The sequence below is a fragment of the Glycine soja genome, chromosome 4 (genome assembly GCF_004193775.1).
Source record: "Glycine soja cultivar W05 chromosome 4, ASM419377v2, whole genome shotgun sequence".
Taxonomy (NCBI): domain Eukaryota; kingdom Viridiplantae; phylum Streptophyta; class Magnoliopsida; order Fabales; family Fabaceae; genus Glycine; species Glycine soja.
The window spans coordinates 8806755-8821010 of NC_041005.1; the positions used below are offsets into that span (position 1 = coordinate 8806755).

The window sequence follows — 14256 nt, forward strand, 5'->3', positions numbered from 1 at the left end:
GCCGATGTCCAATGGTGTGTCATTAGCAAACCACTGCAAGTATTCATAATTGTAAGTTAGTACTGCAAATATAAAAATTCAGTTCCAATTGTACTGAAGTTTATGCATACCATGGACCAATCACTCTTTATGTCGCTGGCTATGATGTTCCAGATCCAATGCATTATGTAATATCCACATTCATAACAGCCGGTTTGAACGTGACTCTACATATGGAAAACATTTGAACATCGTATACATTACATAAGTTCATGACTTAACTAGACAACACTAACACATGGTACATAGCTGACTTACCTTTACTTCAATCCACTTTGGTGCAACTGCCTTAGTTTCAGGAGACAAGGTCTTCTTCAATTTTGTCATTACACTGCTTTTAAAAAACCACATCAACGCATATACAACAAAATGTCAATCAATAATGACCATTAAAGAAGGCTTGCAAAAAGTTATATGGTATGAGATAACCTATTAATTGTAGCTTTGATATGCATATCAGGTTTCCTACGCAAAGAACAGAACCAAACAACAACATGTTGCCTAGGACACAAAATTATGAGTTGCCAATGTTCCCTGCATGTCATTCACATTAGATACGTATACACCCAAACATCATTTGAAGTATGTTTGTTAAATAGCACTTACTGATGGAAGTAAGGTCCAATGTACACCTCTCGGTCAGATTCCTTAAGCCATCTTTCAAGATATTGTTCGCATTCGCTGCGTCTATCCTTTGAACAAACCAACGACTGTGGCTCAAGGAATGCATACATGAAACCTTGACTGAATATCTGACTCCACTCACGAATATACCTATTCACATGATTTGAAAGTATTGTAGTGGATCATGATATTGAATGAATGAGGAATGAGTTATATGAAGGAATTCACTTACATTAACCATAATTGTATGACAGATATGTTCAGACTTTTGTCTCCTGCTATTATTTCAATAACATCTGAATATGTGATGAATATCGATGTAGATGCATCTACAATTCCAAGAAATCTCCCATCAAAGCTGATTTGAAGTGGCTTGTCGTAAAGATCGAAACTGTACTTCATCAATTCACGCAACGGATCATCTGCGTTCACATTAGCCGGCTTCGGCACATGTGCATCCTCGTTGTGTGGAATACGTTGTGGATGCTACATGGTTAATGAAAGTGGATGAGTATTTGTACTGTAATCTATGAATGTTTTACTTTACGTATGTCAAATCAAACATGTTACCTCATCTAATACAGCTTTCACAAGGTGTGTGGGCCAAGCTACAAATGTATTGACGGCCTGCTTCACATATTGTATTTCTGAGGTGGCATAGGGGACCTCAGCCTCAGGATCAATAACTGTTTCTACACTTACCCTGACAACATCATCTGCATATGCCACTGTGTGTATGATTGAATCCCCCTCCATTATTTTCCCCATGGCCACCAACCTTAAATGAACCATAAACAAAGCTTTTTTTAGTGCATATAAAACAAAAACTAAACCATGAACAAAACACAAACCAAACCCAACAATTACAGCTGCAAGAGAAAACAAAACTCCGATTCAATTGTAAGTAAGGTAATATTTCTACAAACCTTTGTGTACCATCGTTACGCTGCACAAACAGTCCCATCAATGGTATGGCATCAGCATCATGTTCTTGTGAAGCCTGCGCATTGGTAACAACATTACTTCCTTGTGTGCTGACACGCGCACCTAGTTGTTGTATGTCCGGCTGAATTTGGAGTGCCTCTTGGGATCCTTTATTTGACAACTCTTTTTTAATAGCCTCTTTCAATGCATTGGTCATTATTTCCAAGCTCCTTTTATTTTCCTCTTCTAGCTGAGTCCTCAATTCTTCCTTAATTTGAGTCCTCAATTCTTCCCTAATTTGGCCAGTCATGTCTTCCCTAAGCCTTGCAACAACTTCATCTAGTTGTTGTTGGCTGATGGACGTGGACGAGCTGCTGCATGTCCTTGATGCCCTTCCGTAGTACTGAGTAATAGTGACACCTGATCCTGCTGCCCGAACGCGACCCCCATGGTCAGGTCGTCCAATGGCAGTGTTCAGTATGTCTTGCCGACCATGGGGTACAAACGAACCCTGCGTTACCTGCTCTTCTAAGGAGTCCTACACAAAACAAGTGACACAAAAATACATAACGTGCAGTCATTTTCATTACAAAATACTTAAACATATGAACATTGCAACATATTGGTGAACTTACTATTTTATCTGCAATTTCCTGTGCAGAGTCAGATGTCATATTGCCAACAGCCCTGGTCCGAGCAACCTTCCACTTAACATGCCTTTTTATTGGGGATGGGGGTTCATCAACACTTGCTGGATTTTCACTCAACAATGCTTCCTCTTGTATCCTTTTTCGTTTCTGGTCTAACAATTTCTTCTCAAGCAAATCATATCCCCCACGTGAAAGTACGTGAGGGCAGTCGTTGTGTTTTTGAATTGATTGTGCTCGTTTCCTAATACCCTGTAATGTGACATACATAATTGCGGAGATTTTTTTGAAATTAAAATAATCAAATTGGCAAAAAAATATTCATTTGAAGTTACCATAAACAGATTCAACTAACCTCCCAGTTAGGTGTCAGGCGGGTTTCTTCAAATTGTTTCCACGCTTCAGGATCTAGTCCATATTTTGTCACAACATCCTGTGTTTGTTGACCTTCAGTCTTAGCAAACACAAATTTGCTAGTCAATGTGGACTTAAATTGCCGCCATCTCGTCGCTACTGTTGACATAACCTTCGTCTTCACCTTCGTAGCTTCTGCGATATCAAACTTTGCCTACATAACCAGGTGTCAAAATTTGTGGAAAAAGGCAGCCAAATGTATATCATTATACAATACTAGCAATCAACAATTTAATGACAATGTTCTGCCATAATACCCCAAGTAAAGCAAAAGCATCCAATCAGCATATAATGTAAGTTTACCATGCAGTCACAGCCATCAAATTTAATATCCAAATTGAACAAATAATAAATGAAAAAAAATATTGTGACACTCACTAATAACAGTTATTGCCTTAAAGTATGAATTCCTAGAAAAACTTCTTTTCATGGTTTGTTAAGAACATGCTTCAGCCTTCGCACAATTTGAGTTTTTATCAATGATGTTATTGATAATCCATGTACATTGATAATTCTTAAGTAATTTGAAATCATTACTAAAACATTGATTTCTCATGTTTTCTGCACAGTAGTTAAAACAACAGAGTAATAATCAAAACTTATGGCATACGCAGATTATTCACTAATAAACAAAAGAAAAGTCGGTGCAGGTGATTAGTGAATTCATCTTCCAACTATGCAGATACTATTTGCTGTTTTCCAAAATTTGGGTGCTAGAATTTCATGGTTCAATCACAAATTACCTTTATGCTGATGTTGTTATCACAAATTACCAACTATGCATTATAATTAATTTGTGGACATCATACCACCTATTTAACACCTAACATCTAATTAAATAATGAGATACATGGTTAAAAAATATAAATATAATAAACTATATGATGTGATAGAAGAAGAAACAAAATATAGTCAAAGTGTTTAAAATAGAAGAATACCTACCTTTTATTAGAAATTTAATAAAATATGAAGAGGTATTTATCTCTCACAAGGCGACAAAAAAGGTCTGAATGTATGCTGTAAGAGGTATTTACGTTTGGTGCCTAATTATCTCCGAAGAAACATGTCTTAAATTAATTCAAAATCTTAGGTAAAATAAGCCAAGAAATTGACACATCAAAAAACCAAAAGCTGGTAATAGAATTGCAAAAAAAAGGACCAGTAGTGCTAGTATTGAAAATTTTATTTCAGCTATGTACAAACAGGTTATTCAACCAAGAAGCAATGTGCCCTTCAATCCAAAAACTTCCTAAAAATGAATCTGAAATCCACAAATAATGCACTAACAACAAATCTACACATTTTGCAAGCAAGGAAAGTTCACAAGCCTAGGCATCATGACTCCAATCAAATGTCTCAGCAATTAACTTCAAACCAGATAAGCTTAGTAGCAACAGAATTAAAATTCTTCGAATTCGAAGCAGAAACCCCATCCTGTTTCGAAGTAGTCTCACTCTGACCTAAAATGTGGAATATCTTCCACTCCCAAACCTGCTGGAGCTACCAGATACTTGTTCAGCTGAATTAGAACTATGTTCCGTCCCATCAACATCTCTAAGAAATTCAGGCTCCTTAGTGGTAACCATGAAGTCCATCAAGTTGCGGCTGAACCCCAAATCAGAATACACCCTCAAGGCATCCTAGATATGAAAATAGATACTACTAGATATAGCAGTGGCAGAACATTAAAAAAACTGATATATTGAATAATATCACAATAAAGCACCCATATATATGTTCATATCCTCTACTGTCAAATCAGACAAAGAACTCATATGACTGTGTCTCATTCCTTATGCAGTAGCCATAAAGCCAAATGAAAACAAGCTAAGACTAAGGCCTAATGATTTAAAAAAATAATACATTAAAGTACATGCTTCCTTTACTTATTTTGACAGTCTCATGCTATCATATATAAACATATTATGTATAAACATAATATTTTGACAGTCTCATGCTTCCTTCATTTTTTATTTTCCATTCAGCTACACGTGTTTTATTTTTGTATCCTTATACAAATTAAAGGAATTGTAATTAAAAATGTATGTGCCTGGTAAAATAATTGCTGCAATGGCATGTTGAAGAGTTATACAGTATCAGAGGCAAAGAAGTTAACATAGACAATCAAAGGCTTGGGAAGGGAGATTATAGTGAAGTCAAATGAATCACTGCAGCCCAGGTCTAATTCTAATTCTTAATTATGTCAAGGAGATTATAGTGAAGTCAAAGGAATCACTGCAGCACATGTTAAAAATTGTCTTATTATAAATTTATTAATATTTATAAAATTAAGTTAAAATTTAAAATGATAGGTATCATAATTTGTGATTAGCAAGTACTTTATATTATCAGTAGATCACCTTTAAATTCATATTTATATTTAAAAAACGACCTAAGTAGATTAACAAAATTAGATATTGAAGTAAAATTGTAATTAAAAAAATACCACATAATTTAAAAGTTACATTTTAAATTACTTGTTTAGCTGTTATTCCTTATGGTTCGAGTAATAATAACGATAACAATTCAGCCTGAATTGTTTCAGATTAATTTTCTTTTTTGCAAAAAACAAATACGGGAACGAGCAACAATTTGAAGGTTGTACATTCAGGAACTAAAGAATTCAAAATAGCTAGTAATAAGAGGGATTTGTTTTTGGGATTTTCTGAGCACCAATAGCGGGTACGCTAGAAGCTTGCACTTGAGGAGGGAAGCATATTGGCAGCTAATGAACAACTTTCTTAACTATTTGCCGTTCAGATTTGACTGTTTCTTTTGGTAATATGTAAATATAAATAGTATAAGGCTATGGCTTATGGACATGGTGTTTTTGACCCCTAACAATCTTAGAAGTCAATATAGACCATGTTTTTACGCCATAGCTTATACTATTGTGATGTACATATTAACAAGAAGAACCAGGAAAGTCTGAAGGACAAGTAGTTAAGAAAGTTGTTCATTATCTGCAAACATCCTTCCCTCCTCAAGTGCAAGCTTCTTGCGTAGCCGCTCTTGGTGCTCAGAAAATCCCAAAAACAAATCCCTCTTATTACTAGCTATTTTGAATTCTTTAGTTCCTGAATGTACAACTTTCAAATTGTTGTTCGTTCCCCTCTTTGTTTTATGCAAAAAATGAAATCAATATCAAACAAAACATGCATACAATTGTCATCGTTATTGCTACTTGAACCATAAGGAATACCATCTAAAGAAGTACTTCAAAACGTTTATTTATTTTTTTTGGTATTTTTTTAATTACAATTTGACTTCAATATCTAATTTTTTAATGTACTTAGGTGGAGGATGTTGACGAAGAGAAGGAGAAGGAAGAAAGTAATTTAAAGAAGATTAAGGAAGTGTCACATTTTTTTTTCCTCAGCAAGGAAGTGTCACATGAATGCTCGTTGGTGAACAAGCATAAGGCCATTTGGATGACAGAGCCTGAGGAGATCACAAAGGAGGAGTATTATGCTTTCTACAAGATTGACTCCAATGACTGGAAGAGCATTTGCCTGTGAAGCACTTCTCAGGTGAGGGACACTTATGCCTGTAAGCCTATCCTCTTTGTTCCTAAGAGGGCACCTTTTGACAAGTTGACACAAGGAAGAAGCCTAACAATATTAAGCTTGGTGTGATTTAAACAAGGAAATAACTTAAGACTTGCAATTGTAACTTACCTCTTCATCTCTTTTATGTTAAAGTTGTTGACATTGTGCATGGCACAATAAACAAGGAAATAATTGCTGCCTGCTCGTACAAAGATGCTGCTTCCAAGGATTCTGCAGACGAATTTGTGATGTCCCCAGCACAAACTGGTAGACATGAATTTTTAGCATGCTAAAAATTGTCCTACCCCACCCCAGCAACTGCAAGATTTAAGTTCTATTGGAACAGTAAATACAGGGCTGAAAACTGTAAATAAGACTGATAAACTTGTGCACCCTATGAAGATTTTAGTTTCTAACATTCTGTTCAATACTAAATTTCATATACCAGAAGTTAGGTTTGACTAATCTTTCTGGATTCTATATGGTGAGGATGACCAAGTAACTGTTAAATCAATCAGCAAGCAACTCCATGATGTGGTGTGGACTCGAGCTTAGATAAGACACTAGAGTTGTATACATGAATATGTTGTATGTTTCTATTGCAGGTAGAGACACCTGAAAATTTGAAGTTTGTGTTCTCAGACAATATCAATGACCTTAGAAATATTGTATAGAAAGTAGAAATAATAAAACAAGGATTTGTTTCTTTGCTGACCCAAATAATGTCTTCGAAGAGGCCAAAGAAGTCTTGTTTGGGAAATATTTTAGGAAGGCCCTTTCAATAATTGTTATTTGATTAATTTCATGTTTGTTCTCTAAGTTCTCTTATACCATTTGAAGCCAGAGAAGATCTGAAGTAAACTTTTGTTTTGCAAACTTTAGCTTCCTTGACTCAGATAACAAAAACATATCCTTAAATTACTGAAGCAGATTGGCATAATTTACTTGAAGCAGACTAATGAATTCAAGATACAAGTAACTTTTTCCAAGCTTAAAATTAAATTATGTGGGAGCAGAAACAAAGTTAATTTTTGAAACATAAGAGGCTAAGAGGTTTGAAAGTAAGATTTTAATAGTGCAAAGGGTACTTGCATGATAGTACCATAATCACTGGTCTACCAATCTTAGTGCAGGATTTTTAAGAATACCTTGATATGTGTATTATAACCATTCCTGTATCCACACTCTATCCATGGTCAGAATTAGGTCTACCTGGAATCTAATCTGATCTGTAATTTGTACCTTATCTAGTACCTCTGGTACTCTTTAATATATATATTTTATCTTTGCTGATAAAAAAAAAAAATATTTGAAGAAATTTAATGAGGCCTTGCTGGGCAAATGGGGCTGGGAATTGGCGACTAATCAGAATCACTTTTGGCCCAGAATTGTAATGTCCAAGTATGGTGGCTAGAATGCTCTGATTCATGGGAGAAACTCCACAGCTTTCTCTAAGTGGTGGAAGGACTTAAAATCTATTTTCCAGCAGCAGCACACTAATAGGCTGTCCAATAATTTGTGTTGGAAGTTGGGTAATGGGGCAAAAATCAGGTTCTGGAAGGATAAATGGAGAGAGGATGATTTAACTCTTCAAGAAAAATACCCTACTTTGTATCAACTGAGCTACCAGCAGGATTCTTCTATCAGCCTAATGGGAATTCTTGTTGATAATAAATGGGAATGGAGGATGCAATGGAGGAGAAATTGATGCTGAGATTGATGCTGTCCAGATTTGCCCAACCAGTATGGACTCCCTTATTTGGAAGGTTGATCCTAGTGGAGCCTATTCCACAAAGTCAGCCTACAATATCCTCAAGAATGATGGCAGATCTGTTAATGACGACAGAGCTTTTAAGATTATTTGGAATCTGAAAATCCCCCCAAGAGCAATTGCCTTCTGTTGGAGAATTTTCAGAAACAGATTGCCTACTAAGGCTAACTTGAGAAAGAGACACATCACTTTGCCTTCGTATAGGTGCCCGTTATGTGATAGTGAAGAGGAAGATATTGGCCACATCATGTTCTCATGCAGAATGACTAGGAATTTATGGTGGGAGGCTTTGAGATGGGTCAATAGAGTGGGCCCTTTCCCCATTGAACCTAAAAATCATTTTATGCAATTCTCTCATTGGAATCGCAAAAGCTTTATAGACAATAGATGGGTGATAAAAATGCTATTAAGTGTTAACTGAGTTTGTATAATTCTAAGTGTTTGTAAAAAACAAAAAAGAAAAGAAGTTCCTATTAATCATAATATTTGGAGGGCCACTGGATTATGTGGATTGGAAAGCAATGCTTTATTTGGCGGTGCAAGTGGGTAGGCAGCTATTGTCATAGTTTTAGGAAATTTGGGATGTTTACAGTGATACAAATCAATTTATTCCATACAAAAATAGTATAACATAAAAATCAAACTTATGGTTACATTAGCATAAAAAATAATATGCATTACCCTATTAAGTATTTAAGGATAAAAATACTACCCCTGCTCCCTAACACAAAACCCATGCCAATTTTCATTTGTTTAAGTTATCAATTTAAATTTGTGAACTTATTATACACATGATTTGTTCTGGTCTCTAACTTTGATCTGACAATATTTGTTCTCAACCTCATCTAACTAACTAATATTCATGTTTAAAATAAAAACTGCCCTTGTGCTGTTCTTTACAAATATAGGAGTCTAGGATAGTGATTAACTATTCAAATAAAGGACAAGTCATTTAAAATAAAGGGCATGAAACACATGTAGAGATTATAAAGGACAACTATTTGTTATAGTCAATTATGTTTTTAACAGAAAAATTGATTCTTAATTCAAATATTGTAATTGGTATGAAGGACTTACTAGAATGTCATTCCACACAATCTCCTTTAGCGTTTCAGGTACGTCTTTCCAATTATTGTGGATAATGGGAACCTTTTCTCGCGCCACTACGCCTAGGTAGCTGTGGAACTTTTCACGCATCGGTCCGGATGCTCTCCCGGTAGCGGGATCCACATAAACAGCCGGTCTGGGCTGATCCACGGTTCTTAATGTCAATGTTCTCAGCCGTGTCGTTGTTCTACTCCTCTTGGAAGTCGCCTCTGATTGACCATCGGACTGTGGAGGAGACGTCGGATCTGTGGCCATGATCCTGTAAATAAAATACACAATTAATATTAACGATTACATTTAGACATTAACAAAAGCAAAGGCGTAATACTAACATAATCATTATATTTACACATTAAACAAAGCATTACTTTCGCACTCAGCCTGTAGGGATGTTTTCCCATAGACCTTCATCATGATCTACACGATTTGCATGTCCATCATCCACTTCATCAGCTTCATTCATTGAAGGCAATTGTTTTGAAAAACTAGACATTTGACCAATGTCAAGGGTTGACTCATCATTATGGTAATTCATTCCACTTGGTCTTCCTTGCAGAGCCACAGACAAACTTGAATTACATGGATCTTGTACATAGAAAACTTGTCTGGCTTGTGCTGCCATAATGAAAGGTTCGTCTATATATGCCACCTTACTAAGGTCTACCAAAGTAAATCCCAATGGATCTTGAAACACACCCGTTGTCCCGTTCACCCACTGACACTTAAAAACAGGCACTCTAAATGATGTATAATCAACCTCCCAAATTTCTTGAATGACACCAAAGTAAGACATGGATGCTCGAATGGGGTTGTTATCCGATGTACTGGAAAAGTGCTCCGAATCAGCATCAACACAGACCCCACTGTTTTGTACCGAACTTTTATCATCTTGGGACTTTGTGTAGAATGAATAATTGTTAATGTCATACCCCTTCCATGTAGGGACATTCAAATTTGGGCCAATGGCTAACAATGTGAGTCGTCTGGAAACACTTTTATCAGCAAGTATTGTTTGTCTAAACCAATTTATGAAAGTTTTGTTGTGCTCTTGCAATACCCTCATCATGTTCATTTTGGGGTGACTATCTCTAACATGTTTTTTGTGAGCCTCTATGTACGGAAACACCTCTGTTGTGTTGTTTAATATATACAAATGTGCTTGTGACACGTCATGTCTAGTCATTGTCACAACATTGTATCCACGAGTACCCTTGCCGGCTATTGGCTGGTCATGCCGGGATGCAGGAACACCGACAGGTTTCAATGAGTCAATGTACTGTGAGGCAAACTCAATGCATTCTTCAGCAACGTATCTTTCCACTATTGAGGCCTCTGGTCGATGTCGATTCTTCGTATAACCCTTTAAGACCTTCATGTACCGCTCAACTGGATACATCCATCTAAAATACGTAGGACCACAACACCTTATTTCCCTTACCAGATGAACAACTAAGTGTACCATAATGTCAAAAAATGAAGGAGGGAAAAACATCTCCATTTGACAAAGGACAACGACAACCTCATCTTCCAAAGCATCCAACTGTTTAGGGTCAATGACCTTGGCACATATAGCATTAAAAATGAAACACAAGCGACTGATTGCAACACGGACCTTCTCAGGCAATGTTCCGCGGATTGCAACAGGCAAAAGTTGTTGCATTAACACATGACAATCATGTGATTTCAAGCCAACCAACTTAAGCTCATTCACAGACACAAGACTCTTGATGTTTGAAGAGTAGCCTTGTGGGACTTTGATATTACGCAAGCATTCACAAAAACTTCTCTTTTCAGCTGTTGACATTGTGTAACAGGCTGGGGGCAGATATGTCCTGTTACCTTTTGAGATAGGATGCAACACTTGACGTATACCCATGTCAACCAAGTCTTGACGACACTTGAAACCATCCTTTGTCTTGCCTTTAATGTTTAGGAGGGTCCCAATTAAAGAATCACAAACATTTTTCTCGACATGCATGACGTCTATACAATGCCTAACATGATGATCGGACCAGTACGGAAGATCAAAGAAAATAGACTTCTTTTTCCACATGTTTGAAGTGGATAATGGTTTTTTTTGGGACTTGCCGAACATATTTACGACATCCTTGACCCGCTGATATACTTCATCACCAGTAAATGGATTTGGCGCGGTTTCATGTTCTTGACTTCCATCGAATGCCTTCTTCAAGCGTCGATACGGATGATACTGTTTGAGAAATCTTCGATGCCTAGTATACACAGTCTTCTTTCCATGTTTAAGTTGGCGGAAACTAGTATTCTGCTCACATATAGGACATGCGTGATGTCCTTTGACACTATATCCACTTAAATTTCCGTAGGCTGGAAAGTCATTGATGGTACAAAAAACCATTGCACGCAACTTGAAAGCATGCTGCAAATTTGCGTCCCATACATCAACCCCTTCATCCCACAATTTCCGCAAATCGTCAATTAACGGTCTTAGATATACGTCAATATCATTACCTGGTTGTCTTGGACCAGCTATCATCATACTCAGCATAACATACTTTCGCTTCATGCACAACCACGGAGGGAGATTATAAATGAACAGCAAAACGGGCCACGAGCTATGGTTAGTAGTTAAGGTTCCAAATGGGTTCATTCCGTCCGTTGCAAGACCAAGCCTTAAATTTCTAGGCTCGGCCCCAAATTCAGGATACAGACGATCAATTGCCTTCCATTGCGGGCTATCTGCAGGATGTCGCATCAATCCATCTGATTTTCTAGTATTTGCATGCCATATAAGGTTCTTTGCATCTTCCCCATTAGCAAACAACCGTTTAAACCTTGGTATTATTGGGAGATACCAACACACCTTTGCTGGACGGCGGTCGGCGTCTGAGACTAGTACAGTAGAATCTCCGTTGGTCGGTCTGTACCGAGAAACCCCACACACAGGACAGTAATCTAGTTCAGCAAAATCATCTCTATACAAAATGCAGTCATTACAACATGCATGAATTTTTTCGTACTGCATCCCAACTGGACATAAAATCTTCTTTGCTTGGTAGTGATTCTTTGGCAAGATGTTATCAGCAGGAAGCATGTTTGTCAACAACATCAGCAACTCACTAAAACTCTTGTCACTCCACCCAAATCGAGCCTTCAAGTTAACCAGAGCTAACACAGCTGACAATTTTGTGAAAGATATGCAGCCGGAATACAAAGGCATTTTTGAATCAACTTCTATGTTGTCATACAACGCTGCATGTGCCTCTTCAAACCCCTCTTGCCCAAGATCACGAATCATTTCTTCTATAGGATTTCCGCTGTTTGTAGTAACATCGTCAGCCTGTGACATGTCAGCTGTATCGAGGGATTCCCCATGCCATATCCACTTTGTGTAGCTACGAATTATTCCCTCACAAATAAGATGAGTTCTTATGTCATCAATTGTTTGGCGCCTCCCATTTCCACACTTCACACATGGACAAAAAAATTTTCCCCACATAGGTTGCGCTTTACTTTGAGCAAACAGCAAAAACTCTTCAACACCATTCTCGTACTCTTCAGTTATACGTGATGCGTTCATCCAACTTCGATCCATGTTACACCTTCTATGTCAAACGTTAGTGGCTTAGGGGTTACTTGACATGCATCACAAGCATAGAGCACCAATTGCAGTAGAAAACACACCAGAACTGCACCTTTTGTACAAAACGCTGCAGTGGAAAACACATTAGCAATTGCAGTTAGTTGGACCAGCAATGCTAACAAGAAAAATGGTGCATGGCTGTTTCAAGGGATTCAACATTTTTCAGTTTGTTGGCCTCTATTACCAATGCTTATAAGAAAAAATGAAGAAAAACTGCACAAACGACAACATCGAAATTTAATGACGAAAGTGGTGCAATTGAAATTCAACATCATTTTTTAAATATTTATAAAATCAAATCAGCTGAATTTGGGAAAAATAATCTATGTCAAAGTAGTTGATTTCTGGTGGTAGAAGAAATTTCACTTCCTAATGGTGGCAGGATTTAAAGAGTATCTTTCAGCAGCAACACAATAACTGCTTTAATGATAATTTAAAGTGGAGGGTGGGTACGGGGTCCAATATTAGTTTGCAGAACGATTTATGGCTGCAGGACAACTGTAATATCCAACGAAAGTATCCCCAATTATATGTAATAAGTAAACAGCAGAATTTTCTAATTAATTCTATGGGAGAATTTGTGGACGGCAGATGGGAATGGAAGTTATCTTGGAGAAGGGACTTTTTTGACTATCAAATACAAATGGCAGCTGACTTTGTAGATGAGATTCATTCTGGTCACATACATGTTATTTGCAACTCTACAATGACAAGGAGACTTTGGTGGGAGCCTTTGAGATGGGTTAATAGAGTGGGTCCTTTTTCCACAGACCCAAAGAACCACTTTTTGCAATTCACTCAATGGAACAACAAAGCTAGTATAAACAACAGATGGAAATTTCTGTGGTTAGCTCTATCCTTCTTCGTCTGGCATCATAGAAATGCTATGATTTTCAAGAACCAGCCGTTTGATCCTGAAAAGGTTATCGATGATACCTTGTTCCCCACTTGGTCTTTGTTAAAATGTGCAGAGAAGGACTACACCAGGGACTACACCATCCATATGTAGCAGTTGCATGTGGAGGTCAACACCAGGTTGTCTCATGAACGACAACTCCATTAGCCATCTTCCAGCGGTCAATGACATGGTGTGCATGCAGCGGGACTCGAGAAATTTGAACACCTTGCAATACATGTTCTGGGGGTGGTCGGGTAAGGACATAAAAAGGCGGAGATGAAGAGATTTATTGTAGAATATTTCAGTACACCTAGTACTGAATTTTATACATAATATATTTGCTTTTTGCCTTGCAAAAAAAACAACAAAGGAAGGGTAAATGCTGACACCTCTTCCAAGAGGTGCAACATACATGTAATTAAGTTATGGGGTGTAGCTGGTCCACAATACCATCCTCAAATTCAACCACAATTGGGGTTAATTTATACTTGTTCCTATAGTACCTATGGTACTCTCGTAATTGTATGATATTGGCACAAAAATACATAATAAACATCATACTAGACAGCTCAAAAGAACAATTACACGGCATGAATATGAAGGCATTAAACGAATACATGCTTTCAGGCATCATACATGTTTGTGATTTGTGGAATTTCAAAAAC

At 37.2% G+C, this 14256-nt stretch overlaps 3 protein-coding genes across 3 annotated transcripts in view; 1 reads left to right on the forward strand and 2 right to left on the reverse strand.

Moving 5' to 3' along the window:
- Positions 1-14256, forward strand: part of LOC114409247 (protein DETOXIFICATION 27-like) — a 31970-nt gene that overhangs the window by 10042 nt on the left and 7672 nt on the right. The gene's annotated exons all lie outside the window — the stretch shown is intronic.
- LOC114410505 lies at positions 57-9382 on the reverse strand. Its single transcript, XM_028374495.1, has 10 exons — positions 9045-9382; positions 2590-2802; positions 2223-2486; positions 1590-2125; positions 1234-1441; positions 896-1149; positions 646-813; positions 469-573; positions 298-370; positions 57-206 (listed from the first exon to the last, which is right to left on the reverse strand). Exons 1-10 carry the CDS (start codon positions 9327-9329, stop codon positions 57-59), a joined length of 2256 nt encoding a protein of 751 aa, XP_028230296.1. The 5' UTR covers positions 9330-9382.
- LOC114410506 lies at positions 10143-12645 on the reverse strand. The gene is made up of 2 exons (XM_028374496.1): positions 10267-12645; positions 10143-10184 (listed from the first exon to the last, which is right to left on the reverse strand). Exons 1-2 carry the CDS (start codon positions 12643-12645, stop codon positions 10143-10145), a joined length of 2421 nt encoding a protein of 806 aa, XP_028230297.1.

Excerpts from the sequence above, each read along its gene's own strand:
- LOC114410505 (XM_028374495.1), bottom strand. The coding sequence starts at position 9,329 with ATGGCCACAGATCCGACGTCTCCTCCACAGTCCGATGGTCAATCAGAG. Across the intron at positions 1,150-1,233 it reads TGAAAGCTGTATTAGATGAG|CATCCACAACGTATTCCACA; the intron begins GTAACATGTTTG and ends TTAACCATGTAG. Across the intron at positions 814-895 it reads GTCATACAATTATGGTTAAT|GTATATTCGTGAGTGGAGTC; the intron begins GTAAGTGAATTC and ends TCATGTGAATAG.
- LOC114410506 (XM_028374496.1), bottom strand. The coding sequence starts at position 12,645 with ATGGATCGAAGTTGGATGAACGCATCACGTATAACTGAAGAGTACGAG. Across the intron at positions 10,185-10,266 it reads AGGGTACTCGTGGATACAAT|AGGCTCACAAAAAACATGTT; the intron begins GTTGTGACAATG and ends TTCCGTACATAG.